Genomic DNA, 14,785 nt, shown 5'->3' with positions numbered 1-14,785 from the left:
GCACATGTATACCAATATTAAATATCATGCTATAGTTCAGGTTGTACAGTCTGTAGGCAGTCTCACAAATAACCTCTTTGGTTGGGGACAGTGATTTTCAGCTTTTCGGCCATACTGATCCCATAGAAGTTTTCCTATGCACAGCCTGCACCTCAGCCAGTTTAGCCCTTATACAAGTATAGCTGTAGGGCTTTTATGGGTCCCAAGAAGACCATTTATACAATACCATTAAAAAAAACAATAGTGATATTCACTTCAAGTACTTGCTACCAATGGAGTCTACAACATGCAACTAGCAAACCAAAACAAACGATTACTGAAGTGGAGATGACCAGGATTATTAAACAGGAAGGCTACCATAAAACAGCATAAGCACCAGATAACGCCCATTCTAGTCATGTATAGTTAATGGATTAAACATACACGTTTCCTTAAACTTTATTCAACATTCACATCATCTTACTTTCAAACATACAACAAAGCTCATTTGTTTAATGAAACAGCTGCCCCCATATATAGCCTGGTATGTGATACTGCATGGCTGCTCAACTTCAGTCCTCAAGCCCCCCCCCCAAACAGGTCAGGTTTTCAGGTTATCCCAGCTTCAGCACAGGTGGCTCAATCAGTCCCTGCTTCAGCACAGGTGGCTTAATCAGAGGCCCAGTCTTTGCCTCTGATTGAACCACCTGGACTGAAGCAGGGATATCCTGAAACCTGACCTGTTGACGAAGCTTGAGGACTGGGAGTTGAGCACCCCTGTAATACTGCATACTCGTTTGCTGAGTGCACGGCTCTGCTTTATGTAAAGCAGAAAACCCAGTGCCTATACAAATATATACTATACAACAGGGAAATGGGGGGGGAAAAAAATGTTAACCTTCAAAATAAAATAAATATAGTGCAATGTAACATACGCATCAGGTGGAAGATCCCATCACAAGCACTGATGTGGGACAGGAAAGCGTTTCCCAGGCCTTGTCCTGCACTTGCTCCTTTCACAAGACCCGCAATATCCACCACGTTCAGAAAGGCTGGAACTTTGCTTTAAAATAAAGAAACAAGGGTGAGTCATACGCATGGTTTACTTTGTAAGGACTACAAGGTCTATATATCCTTGTGGTAAATGTATAGTGTAGTGCAGGGGTGGCCAACCACTCCTCAAGGGCCACCAGCAGGTCAGGTGTTCAGGATATCCCTGCTTCAGCACAGGTGGCTCAGTCCATGACTGAGCCTTTTCTTTAAAGTCCATTCTTTAAAGTCCATGTTTAAAGTCCTGAGTCAGTCCATGACTGAGCCACCTGTGCTGAAGCAGGGATATCCTGAAAACCTGACCTGCTGGTGGCCATTGAGGACTGGAGTTGATCACTCCTGGTGTAGTGGTAAAAGGAAAAAAATGAAGAAACTGCGACGCGTCACCAGAAGGAAGGAGGATGACTCGAGTCCAAAAAGGCTTTAATGGATCCTAGGCAAACAGACCAAACAGGGACCTCAAGAAAACGCACCAAGCACGAAAATGTGTCTGTCTGTTTGCCTAGGATCCATTAAAGCCTTTTTGAACTCAAGTCATCCTCCTCCTTCCTTCTGGTGGTGCGTTGCAGTTTCTACGTTTTTTGCTCAATTCTCTTCCGCAGGCGGCACACCGGAGGATAACGATCAGGACCGGAATTCCAGAAGTTATAAAGGTACATCTGTCTTTGTGCGGCCATAGTCACTTACCTTATTAGAGGAAACATATGGATGTCTAGGGGAGTGTTCACCAAGCGTTACAAGGACATATAAGAATATTCTACACCATTTATTTTCCTGGATGCTGCACGCTCTGGTTGTGAGTGAGGCCAGGTAGGCGTTATCTAATTTTCCATTACTGGACACCCCCACACCTATACTCCACATAATTGCTTATGGACCGGACCCTGATCCCAGGGTTATGTGCAGAATAAATTAGATTACGAGTGAAGGAAACAAAAGCAAAGAAATGCATGGGACTGGAATACATGAGGAAGGAACAAGGACACTCAATTCAATTTTGTTCAAGTTTAGTTGGGGATAACAATTTAACATCCTTTTCTCAATAATAGCAGTGAAGCTAAAAGGTGAATATTAGTGATGTGATTAGGAATATGACAGGAACAACTGTGTATCAGGTCAAATGACAAGATAGACCCAAGTAAGGTAAGAAACAATATGACCATATTAATATGTCCAAGTGACTATAAGTGTTACATTTTCCTGCCTGCGTGCAGAGAGATTTTTTGCTATAATTCTGGAGATGTTTTAAGGGTTTTCACGGATTCACCCATCTCGACTGGGATAAACACCAGATTTCACTAGTGAGTGCTTTTACCCTATTATCTTTATCAACAATATGGGACCCAGCAACAAGTTTTTAGAAAGCTGGGAAAACAAGTGTTAGAAATGTAATCACTCCACAATATAAAATGTATGGAGTGAACTAGAGAACTGCAAAATCCAGGGGACAATAAAGGATTTGAGGATCATCAAATGATGAACAATGTGAAAAACTACATCAGGCAAAGAAGAATTAGAAGAAAGAAGCGAGTTGTGATGGGCAAAAAAAGTGAAACCGAGAACACATGCTTTGGTCGATTGCAGCTTGCTTAATCCTTGTGTCCACAACGAGCTGTGCTGTGTGTAACAGACATGCATCAGTGGCGACAAAGTATGTGTTTATATTTTTATTTTGTACAGTATAGCGCTAGCCATTTACACAGCACTGCACAGCAGTAATACACACAACGTAATGTGAGATGTAATAAAAACTGGCGTAGCATGAGTAGCTCAGCAACAAGTCAATGCCTATGAAGAGGGTGAACCCAATTGAAATTACATTGGCAGGGACTCATTGTGCCTGCAATATTATGTGCAGCGCTGTATATACTGTCTGCACGATGGAAGTTAAAAAAAAATAATAATAATAATCTATGGGCATAAGCGCTTCAAACAAAAGTAAACCACATGGATCAAAGGCGTTGCCCTAAAGATCTTACAATCAAGAGTAAACTTAAATTGGATACAACTTACTTCCAACATCTCCATCTCACCGTGATACATGCTGTTAATGGCAAAGCCCAAAACACCCCACGGAGAGAAGATATCTTTGCCCCATCACTATACTTGAGCTAATGATGCTAACATCAGTGCCATTTTATGGATCAAAACACTGGCACTTTACTCATTCATGTATTAGTATGTTTAAAAAACTGTTGCTTCTCTCAACACATTTGCATAACAGGTACATTATCAAAGTTTTCCACTGTAATTATTAGCAGCCTTGGAGTGATTTTACCAACCAAACTGATCATTTTGACAAATGATACAGAATAAAACTGTACGCATACCTCACAGGTTTATGGTATTGGCATAGGTAGTCATATCTGCAATCTGGAACAGGCACTCTGCTCTCGTTTGGATTAATGGTGCAAAAAGGGAAGTTTTCTGCTGCAGCTTGGCTCTTGGTCAACACGTTGAAGAAAGTTGATTTCCTGTGAACGTGAAGGCAAAACAATGAACAGCTGGCGCTAGACCCCAATTCCTTTCCTAGCTTGCAAGGCAATCCTAGTCAATGTGTTTCCATTTTTAAAAAGGGATTCATATTGAATACCCAATTGCTATTTCCGAGCAATACGAACGCATTAAAACTAGCCGTTCGATTGTGCAAAAAAATAAAATAAAATGTCCTTTTGCACACAACAGATTAAAAAAAATATATAAACAAATAGATAGATCCTTACTTGTTGGTTTCTACACAGACCAATGTTACATTATTTGACCGTTTGTGTTCTGAATATTCTCTTCAACACACACAATAGGATGATCAGCCTTACATCCAGTATATAATACACGCAGTAAATCATTTGTGAGTTTGCACTGAACAATGGAAACACCATTGATCAGCGCTACCATGATGTCAGTCTAAAAACGATTACCTTGTAAAGTTTTGTTTTTTTTATAATGCAGAATAAAATGATATAGTTATAAGACTGAATTGAGAAGTGTAGTTATTTTAGTGATTAGCAAATGTTAGAATTAAATGCAGTAAAGTGGTAATGCCCTGGAACTTTTAAAACCCAAGATTCAAACAGATCCCAATCTCACACTAGGCTGTAAATTCTTTATGGAAGAGAATCCCTTTTCCTTGTGTTTATATTCATGTTTAATCATCGTATATCTGACTATATTTAATGCCTTACACTTTGTTTTCGGCATCCTCTTATTGTAAATGGATGGAATTATATAAAGATATACAGTAAACGCCAGCTAGGTCATTGGCATGTTACAAGTGAGATCAAACAGGCCCAAAATATGAATAAACCCACATTACAACACAATAAGCATTTGTCAGGAGATCACAATGTGCATTTGTCAAGAAGCCCTTAACCCCTTTGACGTCTTTAGGACCTGCAACACATTAAGCATTAAAAGGGTTCAGAAGATCCTTTCATGGCATATTTATATATCCGTTAAACTCACGTGCACCTACCCTACATTTGGCAGTCCAACAATTCCAATTTTCAAAGAGGTTCCGAATCTCCCAATGATCGGGTGCTGCTTTGGTGCATCGCCTGTCTTTTTGGGTGGCATCTGGAATTAAAATAATAAATCCAAGTCAATCTCAGCACTTGTAAAGGTTACTAACACATAGCTGGCTCAGCATTTATTTACCTTTTTTGGAACCATGATCACATTGCTTTATGACCCGCTCCAAATATACTTTAAGAGGCTGTTTGAGAAACATCTGTGACAACTGCCATTGCCTTTTATCAAGCCTTAAACCTGACCCACACACTGCAAGCATTCACATAGCGCTAAAAATAAATGACAGCCGGGGAGTGGATGGACTGCAGACATGCTGAGTGTGATCATTCTAAATGTGACACCTGATCCCATCTATAACAATAAGTGACAGCATCGACCTGGCAAGCAGCAGGGTTGGAAATCTTCACTATGAAACCTGGCACTATACTGTACGCCAAGGCTATGAATGAGTCTAAAATCCCATGCATATGGCCATGGCATGTTACAAATCCAATAGATCCTGAAGAGCTCTGTTCAAGAAGTAATCTTGAGGATCCTGCAAGGATCTGCTCAGGGATATATATATATATATATATATATCAGATCCAATAGATCTTGCAGTGACTTGGAGACGCAGCAGGCCTTATGAATTTTGCAGGGACATGGTCAAACAGCATGCATCAGATCCTATGGGCTTTGCACGAATCTGGTCAAAGATATGTATCAGATTCAATGGATCTTGCTGGGACCTGGGCAAGCAGCATGCATTAGGCCCTATGGATCATTCCAGGGACATGAACAAACACCACGATCCTGAAGGCACCTGGACCAGCACCAGACCTAATGGATCATGCGGGAATATGGGCAACGTGCACCGACTCAACGCCAGAACCAACGATCAGGCCTGAGCTCTAGGAATGTGACATGATCTGCAACTCCCTTCCATGTGTCAGGCCTGCACATGGTTCCTATCTGTGTAGCAGGGCAGAACACGCTACTAAACCCCACAAACCACACAACAAGCCCAGTCCTGGGATTGCTCACCTTGTCCTCGGCGCACTTGTTCTTCCCCGAGGAATCGGTAGGGTTTTCCCGGCTGCAGCAGGCTTGTGGCCTCAGTGCTGTCCAAATGCACGCTTACAGCAGCAGAAGCAGCCGGCGTTCGAAAGGCGGAAGAGGAGGAACAACGCGTGGAACGTTCGCACAATACAACGTTCCATTGGATAGAAGAACGGGGTGAAAGGGGAAGCGGAGAGCGCTGACTGCAGATAGTGGGAGTGAGCGACGCTGCTTCCTCTTCCTCGTGATGTGTGCACTACAAGTCCGGATTCATGCATCACTTAACATAGCCACAGATATAAAGCAGCCTACATGGCAGGGGCATCTTTTCCTAATATTGACATTTATGTCTTTACCGCTAAGTCTCATTAGTCCCATTATTTTTTTTCATCTGTATTATTGTTGTGATGCGCTATGTACATGGCACTTTACACATATAATATACACATGTGATATATACATACACATATGAGCACTCAGTATCTGTTCATTCCCCACTGACATCTCAAGTCCTTTTGACTCCTTATGGCAAATGATGTGTACAGGATTCTTTCTGCTAGTTGATATTACCTGGTGCCCTTTGTGACGACTCTAACCCAGGGGTATGCAAACTGGGGGGGCGTGAGATTTTTTAAGGGGGGGGAACAGCGCGTGCTTCCCCAAGGCATTTAAATCCCGGGGGATCGCTAGGCCTCTGTAAGTTCCCTTATCTCCGGCGGCTTCGGGCGACGTGTCGCCATGCAGGGTCACATGACGTGACATTGCCACGGCAATGCGTCACGTGACCCCGCGGTGTCATTTGATGCCAGAGACAAGGTAAGGAGGGGGGGGGGGGGAGAGCAGGTTGGGGGGCGCAGACTGAAAATTTTGCGCACCCCTGCTCTAAACCTGGGGGGAGATTGTCTGCAGGGGGCGCAGGGTTTATAGAGGCCCAGCGCGCTTCACAAAGACACTTAAATCCGGGGAAGTGGCGAAGGCCTCTGTAAACTGCACTTACCTTGACTCAGACGGCTGCTGGAGACACGTCACCATGGCAACGCGTGGGGTCATGTGCCGTCATGTTACCGTGATGTCATGACGCCCAGATGCTGGAGTCGAGGTAAGAGGGGGGGAGGTCGCTAAGAGAGCGGGACAGCCGGCAGGGGGGCACAGGAAAAAAAGATTGCGCTCCCCTGCTCTAACCCATACTGTACTGTAGTAATAACCAAAACTGATTTAATTTACCACAATTTGAATTCACATTGGCTTCAAAACAGGGATTTGCATACATGCTAAATATTGTTTGTAGTGAAATAATAAACAACAGTTTATCCCTTCATCTTTAAATGTATTGCCCTCGAGATGTGTACGTGTGTGAGTACAGTACGTGTACAATATGTTCCAGGACATACTTGAAAACGAGAAGTAACTCAATACATTACTTCCGGGTAAAACATTTTTATAAATAAATAAACATATTTGTATGACACTGTACTCATTTGCATGTCATTTCCCACAATCCCTGGCTGCAGTGGAAGCATTGTATTCTAGGAGATAATGGTGAAAAGCAGTGTTACAGACCTGTCTGAGACATATGAATGGGGTCACAAGTGTTATTTTTATTTGCTATATGTTGTGCAGTGGAGGGTTTTTGTAATTTTTTATCCACCATAACTTATTCAATGTGTGGTTGTAAAATATCACAGCTTCAAATTGTAAAGCTATTATAACCAGCCTTACACTGATGAGACCCAAAAGGTTGAAATAGCTGTTGTTTACTGGTTATGCGCATCCTTAACTCAGGTTGTGCTGAAAAACTGTTATCCAGCAGGCATAAGCTTATAGGGGTTTATGTTAGAATGGATTAGAAGCAAGAGATGACACTGTGTGCTCATTTGCATGTAATTTCCCAGAATCTGCAGTGGAAGCATTATATGCTACGGATAATGGTGAAAAGTGGGGTTGCAGACCTGCCCAAGACATCTGAATGTGTTCGCAAGCTAAATTTAATTTGCTTTATGTTTATATCAAATGTCACCTCTGACAGATTTTCTGTGAGTCTCACTGATTGTTTGCTAAAGTACTGTAGCCTCAACGACTTCTATGGAGGCGTCCTGATAAAATGAAGCATGTTTTCATTCATTACAATGTTATTTTTCGGCCCATATAACTCAAATCTGTTGGTTCTGTGAGGCTGACAACTCTGAGATTAGCATTAGTACTATATCCCAATAATGTGTTGTCAAATAAGTACTGTACAGTATTATAAAGCACTCACCTGGTTTCATATGAGGACAAGTTATGTACAATGCTGCTGTCTGTGTATCATAATATTCTAAGCTGCAGGTTTTGTTTGCTATATCCATATTGTTCAGTATCAAAATGAAAATACCAGGATAGAGTGAGGTGCTTTTATACTGCCTGAAATCCAATACCAACACTTCATAATGGATGATGCAAGGTTCCCTCACAATGGTTATGACCTTGGCTTGATGATCAGATGATTCCGGATTGTTAAGGCTGGGTTTATTACGTCTTTTTTATTTTTTACTCATCTTATTGTTTGCTAGTTACAAGCAAAATCGAGGATGGGACCAACAAATCCACGATGGCCTTGCCCCGCTCTTCATATTTTGGATCCATTTGGATCCAGGCTTCAAGGGGAAGAGAGAAAACTGGCGCACAATCCAATGAAGTGGGTCCCAGGATAGACAAAAAATGATTTATTGGTAAAATTTCATCCAACAAACGGAGGAGAGCAAGTGTACAACCGTACACGAAACGCGTAGGAGGTTGCTCCCCTCCGTTTGTTGGATGAAATTTTACCAATAAATCATTTTTTGTCTATCCTGGGACCCACTTCATTGGAATGTGCGCCAGTTTTCTCTTTTTCTACAGCTGACTGCATCTACTTGGTTGCACATCCTGCAGGAATTTGGATCAGTGCAGTATGTGAGTACTTTTCATTCTTTTGGAAGGGACCGTCCCTATTGGAGGTGTCATGGGGTTTCATTGCTTGCCCCTACCTCAGGGATCATTTGGCCCCACAGAGATGGTTATGTTTTATTAGCCTGAGTCCATTTTCCACAATCCGATTGTGATCAAGCATTGGAGCGCAGTTGTCACTATAAATTCAAGGGGAAGAGAACAGTTGAATAAAATGTATCCGGGCTCCCCGATTCAGGTTAGGTTTTTCCTTTACCTCGAGCAGTACAGTCAATTATCACTTACAGTATTTGGACTAAATCTCACCTATTTTTAACACCAGTGATTTCATTAGAATAAAATTCTTTGAAGTTGCAATTTATTCCAATATATTGCTTGCCACTTTGGGCAGCAAAACGGTTGTAGGGTAATGTTTTCAATCGTAGTTACCCAGTTTTACTCATTTAAATTATAGCTATAGTTGGGCATTAGGGCAAAATCTATTAACATCTTACGGCCCATTTAGGGATCATCTGTTTTTTCGGCTGACACAGGATGGGACTTTATAAGTACTTTTAACTCGCTTTTGTCAAGGTAGTTTTTTAACATGGTTAACAGAGTTCGGGAGGGTTTCTCTGCATTTAGTTACACATTTTTTGTAATGTGGAGCAGGATCTGCCCTTCCCCTCTTCTCCAGCTTGGCATTCTAACTATGGTCTGGAAAACCCTTGATTGACCACTTTTCAGGGTCCCCACCTAATTTAAATAATTAGAGGATCCTTTAGCTAAAGAGATAATCTGATGATCAATGACATACTGCTGTATTTATACATCTTGATGATATATATACTGGAAGTTTAATTTAGATCAATAGTTCTGAACTCTGATCTTAGTAGGTGGAACGTATCCCTACACCTACAATATTGCATGAAAAGTGCATTGATGTGTCCTCTTCCATCAGCATGCTAAATAGGTCTGTTTGAAAAGAAGGTTAAATCTACTGAAATTGCCCTTACAAATGTATTAAATGATCTCTTGACTGCTAATGCACAATATCACTACTATCTGATCATTCTTCTTGACCTCTCTGCTGTTTTTGATACCGTTGACCCTTCTTTCCTCATTCACATTCTACTCACACTTTGCATATGGGACAAAGCACTTGTAGTTTTCCCTTTACTGTTCTCATTGCTCTTTCACTAGTCTCTGGCTAACTCTTTATCCCTGTGGATCTATCTGTGAGTGTACCTCTGGGCTCTGCTCTGGGTCCTCTCTTCACCGTTTCTCTTGGTGACCTCATTAACTACATTTATGCTAATGAAAAACATATATCTTTCCACCTTGGCACTATCCAGTCTCAAGTTTCAGGATGTCTCTTGACAATATCCCCCTGGAATGAGAATAGCTAGTATATCTCAGACTGTCTTTATCATAATCACACCTAAACCCAGCCCTTTAGGTACCATTTCTATCACCATTGATATCACTGCCCTCCATCCGGTTAGCCAAGCACGCTACTTATTTGATACATTTGTCTCTCACCTCTCATAATACAATACACATATAATAATACAGCGCAAACCCATTGATACCACAGAGTGACATTAAATTGCGTTCAAAACTGGGGCAGAACAAGTGCAAACAAATGGCACCAGATTCAAAACTGCAATAACTTTTTAATGGGATTCTATTTCAATGATAAATATTGTGCTTTTTTCCCCACTGGTTTTGCCCCAGTTTTGCAGCTACGAGACTAGTGAAAAGACCCAGTACCCTCTTAATCTAGCTGTATAAAAAGTTGCATTTCAATCTACTCCTCCTGTCCCTGTATGTCGCTCATAAACACCTATTAGATTGTAAGCTCTTTGGGATAGGGACTTTTATCCCCTAATGGTTACTTTGATGTTTTATGCACTTTTTCCAACTTGTATTAAACTTCCCCATATTATCTTATATATTAGCTTGTGTTTTCTCTCTAGAGCGCTGCCTACGTGGTCTCTCAGCGTAGAGCGCTGCCTACGTGGTCTCAGCGTAGAGCGCTGCCTACGTGGTCTCAGCGTAGAGCGCTGCCTACGTGGTCTCTCAGCGTAGAGCGCTGCCTACGTGGTCTCTCAGCGTAGAGCGCTGCCTACGTGGTCTCTCAGCGTATGGCGCTGCCTACGTGGTCTCTCAGCGTAGAGCGCTGCCTACGTGGTCTCTCAGCGTAGAGCGCTGCCTACGTGGTCTCTCAGCGTAGGGCACTGCCTACATGGTTGGCGCTATGTAACTAAAAATACAATGTATGGTTTCTTAAACAAATCTGACAGTGAATGACTCCTTTATATCTCACAAAGAGTTCATATTCTTGTCGCTTCCAAAAAGTCGCACAATAAAGAATATTAGAGCAATAACACTACTTAGACATTTATCTTTTGGCATAGAAAATTGATATTTCTTCCGAATCACATTATAGGAAGCTGCCAGCTATACAAGTCATCCTATTAGAGTGCATTGTTGTTGACATTATGGTAACAGTATAATGATATGTTAGCGGTGAGTAAATATCAGATTCTTTTCTGTCAAATCAGAACCAACAGAAATACCAGGAGAAGAGATATATTTTATTATTGAGTCAGGTCCAGCTAAACACGGCAGACTCATATGACAGAGCTGTCTTGGGTGTATAATATATATATATAGTTATAGTTATACATACATAAGAAGATATTCACAGAAAGCAAAGTCGCAGGTTTTCAAATAATTTTTGGGGTTCAGGAGAGCTGGCATTGGTAACCTAACTATAAATCATCACGCAATTTTTATCCAGTCCTTGTTTTCTAACAGTGCATTCTGGATCTTATTAATCCATCATGATTATGGCAAGTGATGTAAAATACCAAAAACTGAGTATTCCATTTATCAAAAACTGTGACCCATATATACTAAGTTGTGCTATTCCATAAGACACCCCTGCTTGGTAAATATGGACCTATATTAGGTCATTGTTCTACTCTTTATAAATCACATATTCTGGTGTGTCATGCAATGGTAAGAAAATGAGTGCTAAAAAGAGATGATGGAGCACTCATGTAAAGTTAATGAGACAGCCGCGGGTGCTGAATGGGGCAAAGTCTGAAAAAATCCAAGCTGCACATGAAGAAAAGAGAGCCGTCTTGAGAAAGATCCTGGGTACGACCAAAACGTGCTTTATTAAATCACCAGCAAATGTCCACGTGAGTGCTTTCTCTCTTTTCTTCAAGACAATGACTGGGGCCATTATTGCTGGAATTTATTAAGAGCATAATCCCTTTCCCATTAGAAATCAAGCTTAACATTTTCACAAGAAGTCTTTCTACTTTGTACTAATTCCTGGGATATTTTTTTTCGTATTATTTCCAATAATAGGTTTGAAATGTGCTTCATAACAACAATTATATCCTTCATTCGTTTTTTTTTCCAGTGCTCTGATGGTTGAGATATTTATAGTTATACTAATGTAGAGACAGGTAAGCAAAAAATATAGAACAATATTGTATATGCTAATTGTGTTTCACAAAGAGAAAATGCACATCACTTCCCCACTCCCGTAAATGCCAGTCAGATGTCTTTCTGGATCAATAATCAACTGTATGTTTTAACCTGTACACACATTCATGGATAGCTTTCCTTTGCAATAAGATTTCCACAGTGACAGCCCGTTCTGTCTCAGAGTGTTCTTTACTGTTCATAAAGTCAATTACACTTACCTACCATATGTAGGAGGTGACATTTTCTTCTCTGTAATCTCAATAACTGACTCAATGTTCATTTTACATGGTAAAAACCACACTTTAAGATCTTTGGATATATTTTTGCACAATAATTATATCCCTCCCAACCATCATTTTTCCCCCAAAGTGAACAATCATAATTTGCTTAGTGTTTCATAAAACCTCCCAACCCATCTTCCTGGTAGTTCTCCATGCCAGACTCTTCCCTTTACTACATGTATTATAGGCCTTTTTTTGTACAGTATATTGTCAACCAGTATTCAATTTTCAAAGTGTGGTCCAAGTACCAATTTATACAGAATCATTATTATCCATGGCACCTCCGCACCCCCATTGTGTGCATGCTTAAATAGCCTTTGCAGCTTGTACCGGACAATGCTTTGCATTATGGAATGTGAACCTCACAACCTATTGTGACTTCAGTTCAGTTCTATATCCCTATGTAATAAAAATTCTTCTGTGGAATTGTTGTGTGGTTTTTAAGGTCGCTTTGGCCATATTTTAGTCCAAGACAGATATAAGAAACAAGTTATGCATTTCTGACGTCTCTTTTCATACAGATAAGATAATGGTAATGATAAGATAATGGTAACAGATAGGGAGGGTATCATTTATCAAGCTCTGACAGCTGCAACATGGGAGCAAAGAAACTGCACCAGATTTATCAAGGTAAAACATTTCCATTGAAACCAATGGGGTTTTCTTCCTTGATACATCAGATGCTTTATATTTGAAGAAGAATAAATAAAGAGAAAAATAAAAGGAACAAGCGCACGGCTCATAGTGTAGTATAAAAAAATATAAAAATATCGAGCCTTACCTGCTCAAAATTCCAACAATACACCCCCTGCGATGAGAAGCGATTCTTTCATGTGTTTTTCACTCCACTTTATTATGTGCATAGTAAACACTTAAGTTTTAAATCAATTGGTGCATTGAATTTTTCATCACTATTTCCCAAAACCAGTTTTGCCCTAATTTTGTAGCCAAGATACTTTAATGATCTCATAGCACCTTATTCTATATTCACCGAAGTCAGGGCCGCCAACAGGGTGGGTCTGCCGGAGTTGGCGTCCCGGGCCCGGTGACTCAGGGGGCCCGGCCGCCCGCGGCCTCCAGGCCCCGCCTGCAGTAGGGGCCCAGGCGGCCGAGCCTTAACCTGCCCTCCCGCCGAGTCCCCAGCCACGCTCCTCAGCCCCTCCCCAGGCCCCTACTGGCATCCCCTTGGTTCCCAAAGCCTTCCCCACCTCTCAGTCCCAGGCCCTACTAGGATCCTTTCCCCTCCCCCCCACCGGCATCCTCCAGGCTCCGCCGCTCCGCCTGCAGTAGGGGCCCGGGTGGCCGGGCTTACCCGCGCTCTCCCTGAGTCCCCAGCCACGCTCCTCAGCCCCCCCACCACCACCACCATCCCCAGGCCCCTATCAGCATCCCCTCGGCTCCCCCAGCCAGGCCCTACCGCCCCTTTCCCACCCCTCAGTCCCTATTAGGATCCTTTCCCCTCCTCTTCCCCCACCCACCCCCCCTACCGACATCCACCATCCCCCGCGGCCCACCATCTGAGTCCTACTACCGGCTCCAGTTCCGGGTGGGCCCACATGACCCGGGCCTGCGCCCAGCTCCCTCCCCAGCCAGGCGGCTCCTCATACCTCCCCTCCCCCCCCACCGGCCACTGGACCCCGCAGCCACCGGTCCCGACCGTCCCCAAGGTATGTCTACTTTTTTATATGTATTGGGGGAGAGTGGGGGTCTTTTAATATGTATTGGGGGGTGGGGGTCTTTTTATATGTATGGGGGGGAGTGGGGGTCTTTTTATATGTATTGGGGGGGAAGTGGGGGTCTTTATATTTATTGGAGTGGGGGTCTATTTATATGTATTGGGGGGTGAGGGTCTTTTTATATGTATTTGGGGGGAGTGGGGGTCTTTTTATATGTATTGGGGGAGTGGGGGTCTTTTTATATGTATTGGGGGAGGGGGGGTCTTTTTATATGTATTGGGGTGAGGGGGGGTCTTTTTATATGTATTGGGGTGAGTGAGGGTCTTTTATATGTATTGGCGGGAGTGTTTTTTTTTATATGTATTGGGGGGAGTGTTTTTTTTATATGTATTGGGGTGTGTAGGTCTTTTTATATGTATTGGGAGGGAGTGGGGGTCTTTTTATATGTATTGGGGTGAGTGGGAGTCTTTTTATATGTTTTGGGGGGTCATTTTATATGTATTGGGGGGAGTGGGGGTCTTTTTATATGTATTGGGGGAGTGGGGGTCTTTTTATGTGTATTGGGGTGAGGTTTTTTTTATATGTATGGGGGATTGGGGGTCTTTTTATATGTATTGGGGTGAGTGGTTTTTTAAAAATATTTATTGGGGGGAGTGGGGGTCTTTTTACATGTATTGGGCTGGAAGTGGGGGTCTTTTTATATGTATTGGGGGAGTGGGGGTCTTTTTATATGTATGGGGGATTAGAGGTCTTTTTATATGTTTTGGGGGGTCATTTTATATGTATTGAGGGGAGTGGGGGTCTTATTATATGTATGGGTGG

General features: G+C 42.2%; 1 protein-coding gene across 1 annotated transcript in view; it reads right to left on the bottom strand.

The window, feature by feature from the left end:
• The window catches only part of OLA1 (Obg like ATPase 1), a 130,233-nt gene extending 124,497 nt beyond the window's left edge, over positions 1-5,736 (bottom strand). The window contains exons 1-4 of the mRNA XM_075609037.1: positions 5,581-5,736; positions 4,502-4,602; positions 3,360-3,503; positions 915-1,042 (exon numbers count right to left, since the gene is read on the bottom strand). Of these exons, the coding sequence (XP_075465152.1) occupies positions 915-1,042; positions 3,360-3,503; positions 4,502-4,602 (373 nt within the window). The 5' untranslated portion in view covers positions 5,581-5,736. The remainder of the gene's footprint in view (positions 1-914; positions 1,043-3,359; positions 3,504-4,501; positions 4,603-5,580) is intronic.
• Between the last annotated feature and the right edge of the window lie 9,049 nt (positions 5,737-14,785).

Source organism: Ascaphus truei, chromosome 7, assembly GCF_040206685.1.
Source record: "Ascaphus truei isolate aAscTru1 chromosome 7, aAscTru1.hap1, whole genome shotgun sequence".
NCBI lineage: Eukaryota > Metazoa > Chordata > Amphibia > Anura > Ascaphidae > Ascaphus > Ascaphus truei.
The sequence above is the reverse complement of the archived record's forward strand: the minus strand, read 5'-3'. Positions and strand labels throughout refer to the sequence as shown.